The 21,630-nt window shown below is 37.6% G+C and overlaps 1 protein-coding gene across 1 annotated transcript; it reads right to left on the bottom strand.

Annotated features, from left to right (window-relative positions):
• Nucleotides 1–1,557: 1,557 nt before the first annotated feature.
• LOC104268120 (small conductance calcium-activated potassium channel protein 2) lies at nt 1,558–21,557 on the bottom strand (the record flags this gene model as incomplete). The annotated part of the gene is made up of 2 exons (XM_009878770.1): nt 1,558–1,980; nt 21,462–21,557. Coding segments are annotated over 2 exons (519 nt in total), but the record flags the coding sequence as incomplete, so codon positions are not given.
• Between the last annotated feature and the right edge of the window lie 73 nt (nt 21,558–21,630).

The following is a 21,630-nucleotide window of genomic DNA, read 5'->3' as shown; positions in this document are numbered from 1 at the left end:
ATAATACAGATTCTTAACCAGTGATATGGAAAACAGTGACAGCAATGGATACTGAAGTTATTCAGAGCCACTTCACAAGTGACAATTTAGGAAAAATTTCAGTAGAAAATCAGGAATTCCTGAGCTGTAATTCTGTTGAAAGAAAACCAGTGGCAACAGAGGTGAAGACTGTGAGAAAATGAGGAGAGGCTTTGCAGAAGTCAGTTACATCTGAAACAAGAACATGCTTATTAAAATGCAATGATTATCTAGGGTACTCCATCTGCTCCCACTACAGGGAATATTTTGAAACTATAATATGTCATTGCTAATATGGCAGTTTCAAAACGTTCTTATATGATTACAGACTTGCCATAACATGGTGATACAATAGTAACATGAAGCATCTACTGTAACACACCACATTCCACAATTCTGGCAATTTTAATAATAAAAGCTAGAATGTCAAAATGATCTCTAACCTCAGTCTCTAAGATCAACTATTTTTCTGTGTAACATATTGAGAAGTAATGTAAGGAATAACATAATCGTAACAGTTGGTGTGCAATTTAACTGCTGTTTTAAACCAGCTAGCTGTGACAAATAACTCCCCTAAACTGTTTCTAAAATGGGCAGATATAGAAAGGGAGAGGAAAACTAAAATGGCCAACAACCAGCAGCAGAAACGACTTAAATATGCTGAAGATCTTCCAGCTTAAGTAAGGAGAAATTCATTCCAGGACCTAAAAGCCGTCCTAGGCATTACATCTTTCACAAATAATCATCCTAATTGTCTCCTTAGAGTTAACTTGTCTCACATTTCTAAGCAATCCTATTCAATCAGAAGCTAATTTCTTTTTTGTTAGAGCTATTTTTGAGAAATTATATTTCAAGTTATCAGCACAGATAGCCATTTATCTTGCACTGAGTCTGAATTTTGGGAGGGAGAGGTTGGACAACTGGCTGAAATGAATCAGAGTCTGCCCCTCAAAAGTAGCTTTTCTGATTTTTAGGGGAAGGAAAAGGAGTTATATTACTGTAATTGTTCTACCTATTCCACTTTTTTGACCTTGCCAACTCCTAAAAAATATTTTTCACTCCCATTTTTTTAAAGCACAATAACACTCAAATTAAAGAAAAAAAACAACAAACTCACAAATATTTTCCACTGGACTTTTACAGGGCTATTTTATCTATCTTATCCTCAACAAATATAACTTACAAACAAAATTAATGAACATTGATAGCAATGCAGAACATCATAACTGCTGTTAAAGGCATTTTATGGCATTTGTCCGCTGTGTTTTAGCAAGCACACCTAAAGATATATCAAACACATGAAATCAAATCAGTAAACAGTGTGGCATTAACTTGTCTGCACAAGACCTTCAGATTAAAAGGCAAAGCATTCCTGACAATCTGTGACCCAGAATACAACCCCACCAACACTAAAAATATCAAGGAGCTGGAAGCTCCATTCCATTAAATATTTAGGTCCCCTGAATCCAAAATTGAGGAGGCAAAACAAGAGAGAAAAACAGAGAGACAGACAGAATGATCTAAACAAACAAAACAACCTTACCTTTCACAAGCTCGGACAGTCCATGCAGCAATTATCCATAATGAGATACTAAAAACCAACAGTACAGTTCCTGGACATATTGTCATTAGAGTCTTCATAACAAAACGGGTATTGAAGTTTATCTTATTTAATGCTCCAATGCTTCTAGATGAGGCATCAGTGAAAAGTTTGCTATGCAAAAGCATAACTCTGGCAATAAGATATAGTCTTAAGAACATTGGTATAGATAAAATAATATCCACATCAGCTGTTGTTGTGGATGGAGCGTAAGAAAAGGCGAGCCGGGCTGTCCATGTGAATGTATAGTTCCCAGGTATGGGATGTATAGCACACACCAGTATTTCCAAGCAGATAAAGAAAATACGCTCATAAGTCATGGCTATTCTCCAGTCATCTGCTCCATTGTCCACCATGAACAACTGAAATAATAAAATACAAGGTTAACTTTAGTATATCATTAGCAAACCTTGTTATAATTCCATTTTAAAATAGCATAGTTTTCAGAGCTACCAATGACCACTAAAAAGAAAATAAATACGCCATTTTGGAAAATTACATTACTACTATATCACTATGAATTGAAATGTAACTCTGGTTACGACAAGAAAAAATCATGCACTATTTTTAAAACTGTAAATGAAACTGAATCATGTCCTATTATTCACTAAGAATTCCTAAGATTTTCTTTGTCATGTCTGATAATACAAAATGCTGGCTCAATTAAGCCTTGTCCCTTAAAAATCAATTGCTTACTTTAAGTTCATAAAATTGTGAGAAATTTTACAAGTGTTTCCAGAATGGATATCTAAATTACAAATTGAAAATACTTTCTAAGATGCAATGTTAAACCTGCCTTACAACATACACATGCTTCAGCCACAGTGATATTATAGCTTTTGTAGAACTATCCAAGCTTTATTCAAGCTTCAGGCACCAATGCAGATCAACACAGGATGCAAAACTACATGAGAAACTGTGCAAAGACTCAAAAGGTTATTTCATGGTGAATATCTGAAAAGCAAAGGCCAAAAAATATCAGAGTAGCCCATGCAGTGTGACAGTAGTAGCTGATAATTAAATGTATGTGTTGGTTCTTGCACAGGCAAGTCCTTCAGTTTCACACACAGGAGCAATGGAACTGAAACACATCACACCATTTAGTAAATTGCATTCCTGATGATTAATTAAATAAATACTTAAACTGTATTTGTTACTAGTAGAGAGTAGCGATATGCAAGATGTTGCAAATTGGCAACTTTTCAAAAAGGAACATAAGTCCTAAATGACAAAGATACAATCGCAGTGACATAAGACCTTCTCATTACTTTAAATGCAGTCCAAACCTAAACAAGGCTGTTCAATAGATCGGTGAAAGGAAAAAAAAAAACTTTTGCAGGATTTTAAAAATTGTATTATTCTAAAACAATGGGTGAGAACAAAAAGTAAACAAAGAATGCTCTCCTTAATTTAAGAAAAGTATTTTCAGCACACTACACACCATATGTGCAGCCCAAGCACCAATTACACATCTGCACTACTTCTTCCCCATTTCCATCTTTAAAGAGTTTAAAAACACAAGCCTGATCTACGTTTTTTAGAGATTGAAAACACATTGTAGTTGAACTGATACTAAAAGAAATAAAGAAGTAACCATAGTGAGAAACAAACCAAACCAAATCTCTCTATTTGTGGAGCTGTTTTTCATTTCTTCATGTTCTTTTTGTTCTGTTGAAGGGCACCCCTGCTCATGGCAGGGAGTCTGGATTAGATGATCTCTAATGTCCCTTCCAACCTAGGCTATTCTATGATTCTGTGATTCTCCATCTCACTGTACTGGGTGTCAGTGACAAGTTTTTGGTACTGGGGTGCTGCAGAGATGGTGTCTGTGAGAAGAGGTCTGTGGCTGCTGTGCAGCGAACCCACAACAGGACATGGCTGAGCTCATCAGTGAAGCTGGTGGTGCTTCTCTGAAAACATAATTCAGAAATGGCAAAATTCTAAGGAGTGAGGGGAAAAACGTGTGAGAAACAACCCCGGAAATGCTAAAGCCAGAGAAGAAAAGAGAGTAAGGAGGTGCCCCATGCACTGGAACAGAAAATTCCCTGCATCCTATGGATAAGACCATGCTGGAGTAACGTAGGTATTTCCTGAAGAAACTGCCACCCGTGGAGCTCACACTGGAGCAAATTCTCCTTAGAAGAACTAATGCCCATGGAGGACCTACGGTTTAGCAGGTTTTGCCTGAAGGGCTGCAAACCATGGGGAAGACCTACACTGAGGCAGGTGAAAAGCATGAGGAGGAAGGAGTGGCAGAGAGGAAATGTGGTGGACAGACTCCCATTCTCCATATCCCTTTTGCCACTGATGGGGGAGAAGACAAGAGGAGCTGGGAATGAAGGAGAGATTTTGATCCTGGGAAGAGTGGCACAGGGCAAGGTGCTTCAGTTTTTCCCTTTGTTTCTCACCATCCTACTCTACTTTTAACTAGCAATACATTATATTAGTTCTCAAGCCTCTTTTGCCAGAGCTGGTAACTGGTAAGGGATCTCCCCATCTTTACTCCATCTCACCTCATGAACTTCTTCATCTTATTTCCTCTCCTTGCTCTATCAAGTCAGAGAATACCTGGGCAGTGGTCTGGTAACCAGGCAAGGCCAAGCCACCACACTTATGTATAGTTCTTACCTCCATTGCAACACCATTAAAGAAACACAGTCTTGAATTAAGCTAAAGAAACACTCTGTGAATTCAATGTATGCAGCACAAGCACATACATTTTCTTTCACCCATGGTCAATCTGCAAACTTTGCATATTAGATATGTAAACTGATACTGGAGAGCCTGCGTATGTATGTATGTATGTATGTATGTATGTATTACCCACCAAGTGCTGGTTTGCATTTAGCAAATTTACTATTTGGTACGATGAACCAACATTTCAAAGTAGAATAATGCTGAAGTGCATTGGATTCTTGTAATTAGCCTGCAAATGCTGTCAGTCAGATCACAGAAGTGCTGTATCAGTTATGAAGAGGTCCGAGTATTTAGGACAGCAAGAATACAGATCAATAGTAACCAGCTTGACTGAAAAAGAGATAGATAATATCAAATCTCTCAAATCTTGTGTGGATTTCCAAAGAAAATAATAAATTAACAGCAGAGTTAAATATTTCAATTCTCAGATACATATCAAATACATCAGACTTGGCAGTGTTTAAAAGTTTCTTTCGAAGTTTCAAAACCTGCTGAAAAAAGCAATGGTCTTTTGTGTCCTCCCTTTTTACCTACCATCTTTACAAATTTCAAAAATAATTCTACATGAAGAAAGGCAATTCAAGAAAAATGATACCCTAAGTACTGATTCAATTTAAAAGATGAGAATAGAAGAACGTTAAGCTTAGACATTAAAATTTGACCTTATAATCTTCACAGAAGAAAATGTTAATTAATTGATAAGTTTTTAAGAAACTTTAAGATGTCATTATGGAATATATACTTGAGAAGATATTCACTCGTCAGCAGAAGAACTCCTGACATGCCACAAAGAAAGAAGCATAGTAGTGCTCAGTGGAAGGGGTTATGTTTGCAGACACAGAAGATCCCTGTCAGCTTCCCTTGACCTCAGTTGTACCAATTTCTTCTAAGGAAAATAATATTTTAAAGTGATAATATCTGTAGCTCTCATATAATGAGATTTAGGAAGTGAAAACATAGAAGGTAGAAAGTAAGGTAGGAAGGAATAAGGAAGCCACGAAGGACCACATATCCAGTACAAACATTTCTATTCCATAAAAATACCAACATTTCAAAAATATGTTAATGAGGAAGATTTTCTTACAATTCTCTGTCTCTAAATTCAAACTATGATGTATCTCAAACACTCTGGAACAACGTATGGGCCTCTAAAACAGGCTGTGAATAAAAATTAAATTGGGACATAATGAAATGATACAGAAATTTATACAGGATTTCATATGCATTTTATACACTTGCAGTTATGCAACCTACTAAATGTAAGTTTCACTTTTAATTTCGAAGATACGGAGGTATTTGTGTGTGTCTGCATGCTTGGCTAGGTGCATTTACTATCTGGAAAGTGAGGAAGGTAAATGAATGAAGAAGAGAAAGAACAGTTGGAACACCATCATTTAAAGGCTTAGTACACGCCCTCTTAGCTGATTTCACTCAGTCCTGTTACAACAACCATTTGTTAATTTCAAGGTACTACTCCCCATTCCAAGAGAGAATCATACTAGAGATGACAAGAAAACATAATAAAAGAGTGAGCAAACTCTTCCTATAGAACTGAGTCCTGTGCTCCACAGAGAAGGCCAAGCTCCAGTCAAGGTCAAAGATGTTATGCCTGTTTGCTGCTTTCAAATTTCTTATACTTAATCAGTGCTGAAATCTAATGCAAGTACTTCATCAGCGTCCTGCAAGTTTCTTCAAACACAGAATTCTTATATACCTTTACTAAGTCTGCACTCCATATGAAAAATTTTAAAGTTATTTTCACCTGAAATTATGTAATGTATTTCCAGCATGTTCTATGCAAATGCAAGACATAAATCAATTTTCACCCTTAAATAAACTTGGTATTTGTAATGTCACACAGTAAAAAGAAAAAGTCATAAAAATAAATACTATAGCACAGATATTTATATAGGTATGTTTATATTTAGATAACACTTTTGTTAAATTCATATAATATCAGATGGGAAAAAGAGAAACATTCAAAGCAGACAGATTGCACACAACAACAGCTTAGATCAGAGACTCTCTGAAGCTACTTAAAACAAAAAGAGAGAAGTTAATTTTGTAAATCATTAGGATATAAAAAATATTCATAGCAGGCTGTTGGTGAATGCAAAGAACAGGGAAACTAGCCATTTTCTAAAAATGCCTTTACAATCCAGGAAAAAGAACAAATCTGAAAAATGTATCACTACCTTGCTCTAATAGTGTGGGGATACGTCAACCCAAGAGGAAAAAGGAAGCAATAAACAGTAATAAATTAGCATCATCTGTACTCCTGGAAGCATTCCTTGCAGAAGGTTAATCAACTGTAGTCACAAACACATTGTTGCAAATTTAAAATGGCTAAAGACTGGAGTCACTTTAACCTTATAAAAACCCTGATGGGATTATAGCTCAGAGTAGAAAAATACAGGCTCTGGGGCTGCTGATTTACCAAACTTTTTTACCAGACATTTTTCTATAGTTTGTAATCCCCAAAATATCATTTATACAATCAAAAAGACCATTATGGTACTCATAGAAGAAAAAGATACTGCTCTTATTTTACTACTCCAAAACGACAAGCTGTTGTCCCATTAAGTACAAATTATTTAAAACCATATAGTGGTGGGAGATAGGCATCACAAGCCTTTAACACAGTTCCTCATATCTAGGGGATGAAAAATAATTTTTTCCATCAGTAGCAGGTATGTAATCAAACCATCTATAAGCTATCTCTAAGACCTGTCCTTGACCTTAGGGAGCTGATATGAGAAGTTCCTGAGGGCTGCTCTACTCATCCTAAATACAATGCCACAAAGCAGAGACACTAGTGGGTTTAACCTGCACATGAAGTCATGAGGCATTAAACATCTTCTGCATGCTAATCACAGCAGGCCAAGAATACATTTTTTCACAAAATTACATTTGGGCTTAGGTAACTTATATCTTCCAGAATGTTTCCCACATCCAGAGTTAAAACCAAAGTTTCTAGTAGGTCATTAAAAATCATTCTACTAAGTCCTTTGAATATTTACCAAATGAAATATGCTTAGTTCACTCAACTGGCAAAGCTAGCTCCTCTATCACTTACACATACTGCGAATATCTGGTATCTAACTTCAGCACAAAAAAAAGAGGATTATTTGCACAGTATATTTATTTAAATTTGGCATCTCTGTGCAAAATGAGGCTTTCGTAGTTATTGATTTTTTGCTATAAACACTGTGTACATCAACGCATGTAAAGAAAACTCCATGTTAATGTCTGCTGGTGGCCAAGCAGCCTCAAAATACTTCTCTCAAACACTTGTGTTAAACCTTGCCATCTAAGGAAGGGATGCGTAAAAGACTCAGCTCATAGTCTTTGTGAAGCATATTTTCAGAAGTTGAGCAGCAAAAAAAATCTGAATAATATATCCTAGTTACTCTGACAGGCCACATATAGCCACAACATTTCAAAAAACGGGTATGTGTAAATCAATGCTCTTCCCAGGTCTGACTGTCTTTTTTTAACCTCTATCCCTCAGATCATTATAAAAAATCTACCCAAGTACTCTGTGAGATTTTTTACAACGAAAGGACATTTATGAGCACATAAACAAACACAGGGTTAAACTCTGCCTAAGCACACAAAGTTAAATTCCACCTACCCATATTTCCCTTCTGTTTTAAATCACATACTGACAGTGTTCTTTTTAGCTTTCTCTCTTCAAAGATACTCAGAGGCATTGCTCAATATTTTTAAATGGTACTAGCCACACTTTCAGCTCTATCGTTCACCTCAAACAACTGTGAAATAGCTTAACCTCCTGACAGCCTACAATACCAGAAGACCACTATAGCACTCAGCAATTGCCAGGACATACGTAATTTCTTTTCATATAGGTCTCTCCATATATATGTATGTGCTTCAGGGACCCAGAGAAGGTCCTAGATGCTCCTAAAAATTACATTATTTCTACCCAGTAACTTTCTATAAAGGTAATAGTGCTAGGAATAAAAATCTAAGGACTACAAAGGGAAAAAAACCCAAAAAGACATTCCAAGATACCAAGGTTTCTTTCCCAATGGTATGGAGAAGAACAACCCCTTGAGAAATGCCTAATTATGCATTCAACTAAGAAATCATCACAGGCTTATAAATATATAACAAAATAATAGAATTAGATAAAGAACTTAGTAACAGAAAGGACTGATTTACAAAAGATTAATATCAAACCAAAATATTTTTCCCCTTCCCTTATTAAAAAGATACTTCACAAGATAATTTCTTAATTTAATTAGTTTGGTCTCTTGCTGGAACAATCACTGCTGAGCTTCCTCAGATCTGTAATGAACAGGGAGATATTTAGTTATACAAATTTTTATGAACCTTTGTACAAAATCAGAGATCCAGAAATGAAAGCCCACCACTTAGAGTTTCTATATTCATTTGAGATACTTGGCAGAAACTCCAGTAAGTGACTGAACTAAACTGATTAAATCAGGAATTCCAGGAGACAGGTATTTCTTCATTTTAACAACATTCTTATTTTTAACAGCTATTTCATTATACCAAAATTTCAGATGCCACCCTCTCCTGTTGCTTAAAAACACAGTGAGAACATGCTCCTCAAGTTACCACATGTAGAAAAGGCTTCCATCCAGCACCAGCAGTTCTCAAAAATTCTTGTGACTGGATTCGACAGTCAGAAATCTTCTCCAAGCAGATACTGAAGAAGAAAGACTTAATAAAGCTCTAAATATTGCGTAAGTGCAAGAAGAACAAGTGAGAAGGAACAGCTGAGATAGGTCTCTCGCATAAACATGAAAAATGGAAAAATGGAACCAGTTCACTGAAACAGCATTAATTTTCTTTACACTTATTATTCTGGTTTTTAAAAAGTAGGGAAATAATAAAAAAAAATAATAAAAATAAGCATTTTACTATATAAGGGATGCATTCACTAGAGAATACACTAGGTGACCCCGTGCAATTCAGAACAGCAGCTTCATAGGACTGACTGATAGAATTAAAAAGATACATAGTTTTCAACCAAGGCTTTTTTCCCTCAAGAACCCAAGGACCGACCAGTTATATGGATATAGCCACCCCTTAGGAAACATTTCAGCACCTAAACTAACCCAGCCTAACCTAACCACACCACAATTTTTTGAGAACTCAGCTTCCATCAGCTGACACTCCACACCACTCCTGGCTTTTGCTGGCCTGCTCTGGCTAGAAGAGCAGAACAGGACATGAGCTATATTGGCTTTACTACATTTAAAAGAGAAAGTTGAAAAGAAATACTGAATTAATTGCTTAGGTTCCCTTTACGCTTTCATAAATATAAAGCAATGACCACACTGGAACAACTACCATCCTAATAAAGGAATCAAAAAAAAACAATTGCAAAAGAACAGAATTAATTTTTAGAGTGCATTTTTTAAGAAACTTCGTAGTCTGTGTTATATTTTTCCCCATTTCAAGTATGTTACAAAGTAACTAAGATCTTCTTGTAGAGGCAAGACTCATTGGGGAGAACAATCTACATTTCAGTATTTTGATGTTGTTGATTTTAAATTATTATTTTACAATTCTTCATTTAGGATTTGTTTTCTTTCCTTTAGTATAAAAATAATTTGCTCTACAGATAACTGCATGAAGAAATGCCATCTCCTGAAACATCTGCCATCTGCCACCATTCCCAGTGCAAGAGAAGCTTCACTCTCTTCAGGGATGATCAGCTTCATTACTCCTAGGAAAACTGGAACTAATTTCTAAAAGCATGTATTTCCTGAAGAAATTTGTAATATTTTTGCAAGTGAATAAGTGAAACAGAAGATGAAGGAAGAAACACCAAATCTGAAGCTGGATAAAATGAGCTAACTCATTCACTCTGCCAAAGGAGTACAACAGTGACTCTAAATTTAGGAACTTGTTTTTAAGGCATGACTGGTACTAACACATTGTAGACACAAGAATCTGTCTTCTCAGTTCTCTCCTTAGCATTTATTTATGGCATAAATACTTCTGGTATTTGGGAAAGTTTCTGCATTTGTTTATAAAATGGGTAATTTTTTGTTAGCAGGCAATGGGTGAATATATGCCAGCACAACAGGAATTATAAAGTCCTCTTAGTCTTTTTAGTGTCTCTGAAACACAGCTAAACTGGCAACTTCACTTAAGGATATGTTTAAAATAACTCCAAATACAGAAATTCAAAACTTATGTAATTAAGCATTGTCCTAAAGCATGAGCACTCAAATAAGAAACTAAAAAATTATTCGGCAGGAAAAGCAGAGTGGAGTTAGATGTACTTGTGTGTTTACAAAACCTAAAACCATAGTCACGCACTAATCCTAAGCGTATAAAGGCACTCCTGCAAGAACTCCCTCTGCAATTCACCCTAGCAAGTAAATCTGTGAGGCAGCAGCAATAAAGAAGCTATTTAGCTAGTACCTGTTACTCCTGAAAGTCTAAAGTGGGCTTCTTGCTAAACCATATAGCAAATAAAAGTCTTCAAACAGCTTCAAAGATGAAGTTAAAATGTCTTTAATAAAAAGTGCAACTTTCAACATCAGGTTAAATAAACACAAGCATGAGTTTTTTACAGGTATTTACTTCTACTTCTTTATAGATAAAATACTGTTCTACTTGATCAATAGCAATTACAACTGCAGTTGCTACCTCAGAAAAAAAACACCCAAATCCCAGCATACTCCATTAAACACCTGTTAGCATACACAGTTTTTGTTGCTATCCCATTAATTATTTGAATGTTAGAGCTTCATCAAATCTGTCTAGTTTAAAGCAGCTCTCTTAAGTAAAAGATGCTCTGTCCTGAAGCTACTGGATTTTTCAGGAAGTCTGCAAACCCAATACTTGAAACTAGTTTGCACTAAGTGCTGCCAACCTCCTTATCTGTCACAGTTTAAAAATAAAATTGCCATTAAAAATCTTTTAGAAAGATTTGTTTTCACAACCATTATGCTGAATGGGGCAGTCTACAGCAGCAAAAAGTCTGATGCCCAGCAGGTAACACAGAACGATACCAGCCACAATATACATTCATGTCATAAGTGAAATGCAAGAAATTTTAATTTTGGATGAGTTGACAGCTTGATCATAGGCTGGATATAAAAAAGCCTGTTCATCTTCTTTATTTTCTTTCCAAGTGCAAAATAGCAGGGGAGAAGAATTGTCTGCCAGCTGACAGCCACACCTCTAAATTTTCCCATCTGACTCTGCTGTATGCCATTCTGTTGCTGGGAGGTAGACAAATGTCTGCTCACATATGGCTGCACATAAAGATGGAGAACCATACATTTTCCTGTCTGTCAACCAAATCTAGAAAGCAGACTTGCCATGGGCAGTCTTTCATAATTTCTTTTTCATTTTTTTCCCACATTTTGCCATTAAACTATCTTAAAACTATACTGAAGCTGAAATAGGAATACATCAGGCCGAGAACTGGTCTATTCCGCTGCAAAAATATTTAGTTATTCTAAACTATTACACTGTAGAAATCATAACAGAATGCACGTTATCGGCATTTACCATGAAGCGCAAACCTGAATGAGAACAAAAGAAGGAGGGCTTTGGGTAAAGCCATTTTACCCATGACACCACTCAATTAGTATCGTGTTTAGTAAAAGCTGTAACGAGGTAGTTTTTCAGCCATACTTGAATTTGGATGGTCAAGAATTTCTCCTGTATCAGCCTATTTCTTATGCAGAGCCCAAGAACAATGCTTGGGCAGTGTCCTACAAAGGAACTCGCTACAATCTGAGCATAGTAGCTGCATGGCCAAAACTGAATTTTTCGCTCCCACAGCAAAATAAAAATGGATAAAAAGCATCCTTAGTTTATTCATAAATCACCGTCTGTTCAAGAGTTTCCAGGTCTTCTTGAAAAGATATTTTAATAATGACAAAGGTCTTAAGAGATGAAACCCTTGGCACATAATGAGGATGCTCTAAATCAAAAGGCTCTAAAGAGTCCTCTAATGTAGATACTTATGAATACCATTTCTCCTCTGAATTCAAAACACAACCCAAATGTGCATGATTGGTGTAAAGATAGTGACTGACGTTGTATGAAAAATGCAGCGAGGATACTTTTGGTGAAAATTTCATTATACAAACCTAGGTGCTATCAGTGAATGCCCAGTGATCATTACAGCTAGTCATTTATATTACTTGTTTCAAGTAGGAAACTATTTTGTGCTGTCTAGCCACACCTGAACATTCAGTCTTTCTCCAGTTTCCTGGACTGGTCAGAGTTCTATGTACAGGAATTTTATGGATGCACTGGTACAGACTGAATCAAAGCCACTAAACAGTTTTTATTTATTCTTTCCCTGGCTGCAACAGATCTTATTTTTAAAAGCATAACAATTGTCACAAAACGCTACTCACCTGCTAAGATGAATCTTTGTTTTGTTTAGAGACTGAAGCATTGCTTCATAATGCCTTATTTTGGTGAACGAAACTACTGTCAGAGGTCAGGGGTAGGACAGTCGTAATGATACAGAAGATGCCATGTTATGAAAGTTGGAAAAAATTTTAAGAGGAATAAAATGTTTCATAAAGGTGTCCAGTAGTATCTAATTAGGACATACGGTGGAGCACTGCATTCATTTCACATTGCAGTGTTTGGGATATCTGCTAAGGCAAGCTGATAATTCTTGAAAATTACAAGCATAGCTGGATGGCAAACAACAGTGTCTTATTTACATGACAAACAACAGATCTGAGTATAAGACTACAAGATAAGCAACACTGAGCTTCAACTGTAGTGACGAAGTATTCCTCAGATTACTGCCACAGCACTTGAACTCCTGGTCTCAGCATTTCCTTTTGTAAAAACCACAGTTAAGTGACACAAAAAATGTGAGGATTCATTCAGGCAATTCCCTTTGACAATGAAAATTGCAATATAAATGCTCATCATACATGTATTACCTTTTTTACAGGCTATCTTACACCTACCCATCAAACCACAGAACCGATGTATAATTGTTTATGGAAGGCACATATCTACACTGTACAATACTACAAGCATCAATATTGATTGTAGACTACAGTAAGAAAACTCAGGAAGCTCTTTACCCACAGGTGACAATAAAATCCATGCATATGAGCCCATATATATCTATTTCTCAATTAGTTTTTATTTCAGATATGCACTTTCACAAGCAAGAACTCTTCCTTTGCCTCCTGTACGTTCTTCTGAACACCCAGGGTCAAGCTAGGCCTCTTCCCGCAGACACATCCTGACCAACAGCAGTATTTTGCAAGATAAATTGTGCTTAGTTACAGCTTTTTAACTCTCTCCTATGATCTTCATGGCTAATGCAGTCTTTGGTAACTTAGTAATATCTATTTCATTAGAATTCAGTAAACAATTTTGTTGGTCAGTCACATACACAGAATGTAACTCTCCCCTATTCATCACGATAGCTCTGTATCATAGAATCATAGAACGGCCTAGGCTGGACAGGACCTTAGAGATCATTTTAATCCAGCCTCCCTGTCAGCAGGGATGCCACCTGTCGACTAGATCAGGCAATACATGGGGACTGAATGGGAATTGTATTTCTATGTGTAAAAGTTCAGAGGATGCCACTTTGACAGAGTAAATTTTTCTTTTAACAAATATGTTTCTTTACAGGAAAAAAAAACCAAAAACCACAAACAACCCAGAGCAAATTACTCTTAAAAAGGACTAATTAGCAATTTTAAAGTATATGGAATATTTAAGGCCTACCCTTTGGCTATGGAATTCAGAGAGGTATTTCCATCTGTCATGAAAAGGTTTACTGTTTCCTCAAGAGGAATTTAATTCTGTCAATTTCCACCACGATGAATAAGGAAGCATCTTAGAACATGCACACATCCCCTTTCAGAATCCCTATCTCTACACTTCTTCATGAAGTATCCAACATTCCAACCCTTTTGTTTTTAAAATGTCAATACAAAACTGTGTTTAGTAACTGTTTTCACCCAGATGAAAAAGCACAACTGCAGGGACTGCTTAAGAGGGAAAAGCTGAACAAATCAGTAAGCTACAAATGTGTGATTCCTAGCAACTACATTAAAACAGTATTATATAAAATATTTATGTGTAATACTAAATGAACATTTTCAGTTGCAAAGGCATCCTGATAAACCAGTTTAAAATCGTTTGTGTTTTACCACTCCCTTTACACAAGAGTTCTTTCTAAGCTATAAAACATGATCTCATTACAATCTCTCCTGAACTTCTGACAGACATAAGAAGAAATTACTTAATGTAGCTTTCACTAAAATAATGGGACAAAGTCAATTTATTCTTAAAAATAATTTCTTAAAAAGACACTGTGATAGACAGGTATTCCACATATCACATTTTTTGAATGGAAGTTTTTCCATTCACATTTTGCAATGTAATATAGTTTATGTTATTAGAAAAAGCGTTACAAGAGCGATATCCTTTTTTTTCTTTAATGTGTGTTGTCATGGTGTGCAACTTGTCTCTTCTTCACAGAGCAGAGCTGCAGAAAGTTCCTCACAAAATCACTTAGTTTTCTGCATATTTTACTGTTAATTTTCAGTTAATAAAAGAAATTTTTTGCAATGACCAATATATACAGCTAATTATGAGATCAATTACAGCCTCTTCTCTTAGGTGTAATTTATGTCTTAAAAGGAGCTCCACAGGCTCAGAGCAGTAATTCACCCTCTGATAACGGAGTGTGACAACAACTTTCATTATCAAAATCAAGGAGGAAAATAGCTGATTGAAGTTGAATAGAAGCTTCCATACAGCTTTTTAGTTCTCTCAAGTCCTAAGCAGACACCATTCCTGTTCTGATCTTTGCTCAAAAACGACCACAAATGTGTCTCAAATCAAATTCAAAGCCCAGAATATTACATTTAGTAGATCACATACAAAGCAGAAGCTGATTCACAAGAATGTTAATGTACACATGTCAGTCTTGGCATACCTTTACTTAGACTGCAGATCTGCAGTCAAGTACCTAACTATTTTCTGAAGTCTCCGACAAGTACAATATTGTCACATTAAGATGTGCATGCAGAATGCCTATAAGATTGCAGCCAGTATTTCTGCTGATTTCAGCTAAGCTACACAAACTAGACAAACCCAGAATCTGATCCGCAGTTACCAATGTTCTCCAACTTCATTATGGACTACCATGTCTTGATAAACTTCTAATAGCCTCATTAAAAAGTGCTCAGAACAATGGTACATATGAATAGGTATCTCAAGTATGGCCAGGCCAACCATGCAATGTCCTGATCATTAGGCAGAATCTCTTCCTACATTCTATTTGAGGTTGTTGGAAATAGAGATATTTTCCACATGTAGTTTTAGTGCAAAAGGCCTCAGGCCCTTTTGGATACTGAATAACTTTAAAGGATTTTCTAGCCTGCCATCCATGCCGTACACATTACAGCACTGAGTTTCAGAGACACTGGGCAGCTGTAACATTTCCTAGGTCAACAGGTTCTGCACATACAAACCGTTAAAAATGTACTGAATGGAACTAAAGCTAAGTATTTTTGTAAGCTAAGTATTTTCACGCTAAAGTGTTAATTTGACAGATATGGTGTCTTTGGATTCCTATGTGATTTTCCGCTATACATGAAGTTATTGTATCCTGGATCAAAACCGCTATGCAATGAGTTTTGTTGTTGATCCAAGGCCTATTAAAATATATAGAAAAAAAAAATCAATAATTCTCAACAGGCTTCAAATCACTCAGTTTATTTCTTGATTTGCTCCTGCTCGTCAACATACTTTCTTTCTGTACTCTTAATCTAACTCATTTGTTTCTGTAGCAGAAGTTTTACACTATGTATGTAGAATCCTAATGTTTTTAATACACCTAAGCAAAGGCAAGTTAGACTCAGCATGGAGTCAACATACTGCCAATAGAACAGCTAATGAGATGCACACGTACCACGTGAAGGCAAAACTAAAAACAAATAAATAATTTGGCCTGCAGAATACCCATTACTTCATATAACGGGAAACTGTAAGGGAGTTTAACTTTGTTCATGCATGCAAAATTTTTGCCGCAGAACTTTCCATTGATGTTAGTAAGATAATGAAACTCCCATAAATAGTGTTTATCACTAGCATGCATTACAGAATTTATTTGCACAATAGGTCAAGATAGGTATCTATTAACACTCTTTTCTGTTTCTTGATATCGCCTTTTCCATTTCTTCAATTTGTCAGTGACAAGGAAAAGAAGAAAAGATACTTGTTTCGCCCCAAATCGTTCAGTAACACATTATTTCCCCACCACTTCAGAACCATCTGGAGACTGAAGGTTCTCTCTCCCTAAAGTCCTGGGAGGGTCTGCTGTGAAAGCAATGGCTTAACCTTAACCTTGGAGTTTGCAAGACTTTCCACTTAGGCGTTTTACCTAAATATGAACTAGCAATACATTTTAGAAATTATTAGAAATCTCATCTGACATAGAAAAAAAATAAATTAAGATTTCTATTCATGTCTACCAAATACCAACACTTTCATGTTTCTGCATGAGTGAGAGGTTCAGATTCTGTCCAGAAGAGCATTACTCAGGTTACTGTTATTCATAACAGGCATTAGAAGGTGAATATTTATTTACAGAAGGGATATACTAAGCAGTCCAGCATCAAAGGAAAAGGACTACAGTGGATATATTTCTTCATGGCCATAATTTCTCAGGAAATATAAGGCTATGGTGGAATGTTCAACAAAAGATGTTATAGACCTCCTACACGCAACCTCAGAGAATTCTTAATTTAATCCTTTGCTCTGCGTAATATAAGGAAGTGCAAGCAGAATTTCAGGAGTGCATACTTAAAAGCATTTCTATCTCTAGCAGTACTAGAGAGAGACAGAGAAGTGTATTTTTTCAATAACAGTATAAAAATTGCAGCTTTTACCATTTCCTTAAATTCCACTTTATTTACTGATCTAACAGCAGCTTCTGCTAGAGAAATGTGGAATGAAATAGTTGTCTAGGAACTATGATTTTAACCACGTCCCGTGTTGCTGCTTTAATTATGTAAAATAGTATTAAGTAACAAACTGTTTATGCATGAAGTGGATCATGCTATCTCCTTAGCTATTCCCTCCTCCACCTCCTCAAACTCTCAACTGGAGTAACAGTGAGAGAAATACCTGTTCTAGCCCGGGAAAACGATGAATTGCATTTTTCCCATTGATCTTCCAGGCACAGAGCACTTGCTCTAAAGAACTGAATTAACAACCACAGAACCTGGAGAGAGAGCAATTCATATTCAATAATCTCCCAGGTGTGATGTTTGTAACAGCATTATACGCTCAATAACAATGGACAAAAAAGAGTACACACAGATTTGGTGTTGTCACTATTCTCAACTCCAAAATCATTACTGCTGTTCATTTGTTTCTTTTTCTAGAAGGAGGAATGTGAAAGAAACTTGCTTGTAATGTTTATTCTGTTTTCTGGAAATGGCAATGTAAGCTATGAACTATCATTTAAACCTAGCTGGTTTCACCTGACTTTTATTATAGTCTTAACACTAACTCAGATGTTTATTAAATTTAATAACAACTCACACTTTATTCTTAAGAGTCACACAAAATAACCAGTGCTGTGTGACTGTTGAAAACCTATCTGGAGAAAATATTTTTTTCTCAGTATTTCACAAGACTATGCAACATCCACATAGTTATACACTGCAGCTATACACCCTTCCAGGAGGCCATGGTCTGCCAGACACAGAGCTCTGGGCAAGTTACAGGGAATCTCAAAACCGGTTCTGAAATGTGGGGCTGAAAACACAACCCAGGGTGCCTCAGCTGGTGGCAGGGTGGGTGGGTGCTGGCGGGAAGGGTTCTGCTGGCAAGGGTCCTGCTGGGAGGTGTTCACCCAGGAAGGATCCAGCTGGGAAGGATCCAGCTGGGAAGAGTCTCACCGGGAAGGGACCCAGATGGGAAGAGGCCTACCAGGAAGGGATCCAGCCAGGAAGGGTCCTATCAGGAACGGATCTAGCCAGGAAGGGATCCAGCTGGGAAGCAACCAGCCATGAAGGGTCCTGCCAGGAGGGATCCAGCAGAGAAGGGTCCCTCCAGGAGGGGATCCAGCTGGGAGGGGACCCAGCCGTAAAGGGTCCCACCATGAAGGGATCCAGTCGGGAAGGGTCCCGCTAAGTCCCGCTGGGAAAGGGTCCAGCCGGGAGGGGTCCCGCTAAGTCCGGCTGGGAAAGGGTCCAGCCGGGAGGGATCCAGCCGGGAAGGGGCCCGGCGCCAGAAGTGGAGCTGTCCGCGGTGCTGAAAATGCGGCGATGGCCATCGCCCCCCCACACCCCACCCTGCCGCCCCAACCCCCGAGAGGGGCTCAGCTCCTCCACCGCTCGTCAACCACGTTCTAACCGGGGGAAAAGAGGAAGGAAGAAAAGCTGTTTCGTCTCACGTTGGTTACAGCAGTTTCGGCTCCTGGAAGGAATCCCTACTAGTCTTTATAAACTTCTTTTCTAACTCCTTTAAAATGCTCAGCAGGTCGGAACAGGCAAACTCTGGAGCGTGGTTTAACCAATCGGCTGTTTTCAGAGCAAAACATACGGGCAAGGTCATTTTAAGGGAAAGACTAGAGTCACCTGCTACGCTGCTAGGCACTGCCCCATAGACTTGCTTGCAGCATGGCTGTTCGGACTTCCTACCAATAAATCAAGGTCACAGACTGCTGAAAAGAACGGAAAAAAATGATTTCCATTTGCTGGCATTTTAGGTCACTAGGCATTTCTAGATATTAAATCTGCAATCAGTAATAATTACTAAACTGTCAGCTTTTTATTTTGCAATATGCTTTGTCTCACACTTTGTAGAAAAATCTACTTATATTTAGGTCAGTTTGCTTCTGTCAAGGTACCATACTGCAAGCAGAGTACATTGACCTTCTTCTGTTCTACAGAATAAATTTTATTCTCTCAATGAATTCCTGCTTATTTATGCTATACCCACTGGTACAGTCTAAGTATGCTTCAGACAAGAATTAGAAAGGAGTGTTCAAACCAATTCAAATAGCTGGTGCGAACAGTCCTCCAGGACGCAACCAACCATCTGTGGGCATGGTTCTACAGATGTGATTTATTCTACTGCACATGGTAGGGTATTCGCTTGAATTAAATATATGTGTATCTTCAGAAAACAGCCAGCTTTGAAGACTATTTTAAAAACACCACATTATCAAGGTTACTCAGTATTTCCTTTTACCTGAAGAAGATTCAGCATGTTTTTAAGTCAAAGCATTTTAAAGGTATTTCTTGTTTTCAGAAATGTAACATAAATTTATGACTGTAAATGAACATAATTTTTGCTCTGCGTGTTCTTCATCTTATTTTTAAAAAGGTTGTACTATACTCTTTCCTTCTAGCAAGCTCCTTGAAAATGAAAACTTTCTTCTCATTTTCAACAATGAAAGAGTGCCTTAAAGCTACAGCTCACTTCAGGCCCTGCCATGACTACTGCAGTTTTCAGTGTCTCTCAGACTAAAACATGGAGTATTGCTATTTTACAGGCAGTTATACTCATGTTCCGTACTATTAGGCAGCACTGAAAACTACACTAACCTTGATTAAGTCACATGATTGCATAACTCCTTCCACTCATGTAGCCAAGCATATGAGGAAATTTTTAAAAACAGTCCATTAAAAAAGCCAACCAAACCAGGAGGGTTTTTTGATTGGGTTTTTTTTCTGATCTGTAACACATTCTAAAGGGAATTAAAATCTGTAACTCTTTACCTGAAAACAACTCCAAGCGAATCTTGGAGTAACTACTTAGTATAAGCTGATGCGTACCGGGACCCAGAACTATTTGGTTACCTTGCACGTATTTTTCCATTTAAAGTTTATTGAAAATGCATTGAGGAATTCAAATGTTTACAGAGATATTTTTTTCAGTTTCGCTCTTCTCAAGCACCACTCACGGGAAGATACACCAGAGAGTAAGGTTCCCACATTGCAGCAGTACCACTTACTTAGTTTTTATACAGATAAGTAAACCTCTTCATCAGCACTCAGTGGTTTAGAGATGCTTTTTCACCAGAACACTTGTTTATTGAGTGCAATATCATTAAATAGTTCTTAATATCTGTGATATTAATGCAGAGAAACTGGGTTCTGAGCCAGGAATAGAAGTTTTGCATGTGCAAAGACTGTACCACAGGATCCAATTTGGCAAAGAGTCTTCAGTAACATCATACTTCTCTAACATCACTCTAAGTAGGAGACTATGGCACTGTTTCACATGGAAACTACAGCACTCATTTGCACAGAAGCAGAGTACTACAAAATTTTGGATTTTTTTTTTACTGATTGGTACCAGTGAAAAATTCTTCTTTGCCCTTGAAAGTGGTCATTTCAGCTTGTAGCTCAGGGTATCTCTAATCTGAAAAAGCAAAAGCACTGGTGTATTTATGAATAAGGTATTTTTCCTTTCAAAACTTTGTAATCTGTCTGGTTTATGATCCAGTTAAGCTGAAATGCCACATTCTAACTACAGCTGAAATTAGAACCAAGTCCCTCAGACTGAACCTGTGATGCTATTTGTAAGACTTATTCTACAGCTTTGATCACTCCCATCCTCCTACCTTTAACCCTACCTTTCTTGACAGTTTTCCTCACTCACATGCCTAGTGGCTGTGTGGAATGAAATAAAACAAGTCAAACATAAGTCTTTCCCCTCTACTTAAACATTCTGCTAGAGTACGCTCATATCTGAGACAGCACGGTGAAGATTACATACCTCGCAGAGCGAAGACAATTAACCTTGCCATCAAGAGAAAACACACAGTGCAAAATTTAGACTGTTGCTGTACATCTGCTACAGAGGATGCCAAGCATGTCACCGAGAGAGTGTGTTAAAACCCCAGGGCTAAATGATCCTGTAGTGTACCTGCAGGCATCAGTCCCTTACAGTCAGAGCTTCCTGGCGCATCTGTGCACGCCATGGTTTCCTCTAGGGCTGAGGTCCATTCACCAACTTCAGCTGGCATGCAGAGATCCCTTTTGCTTTCCACACCAGTGGGAAGTGCCAAGCACCTACCACCACATCGCCCCAAGACAAACCACCTCTCACCATCAGCTACCCAGCAACGCTTCACCGACCCCCCCACCACCACAGAACACTTTACCTGGATTTCCCTTGCGTGGTACACGATGATGAGCCCGAGCAGGATGATCGTGGAGAGACTAATAAGGCATTTCAGAGCGAGGGAATACAGCGACTCCTGCAAGAGAAAGAGACCGCCATCTCTCAAAGACTCCCGGGCAAGGGGCCGCTCCCGCGCCACCGCCACCCCT

The sequence above is a fragment of the Apaloderma vittatum genome, unplaced genomic scaffold (genome assembly GCF_000703405.1).
Source record: "Apaloderma vittatum isolate BGI_N311 unplaced genomic scaffold, ASM70340v1 scaffold45381, whole genome shotgun sequence".
NCBI classification, from domain to species: Eukaryota; Metazoa; Chordata; class Aves; order Trogoniformes; family Trogonidae; genus Apaloderma; species Apaloderma vittatum.
This window is presented reverse-complemented; position numbering and strand designations above follow the sequence as displayed.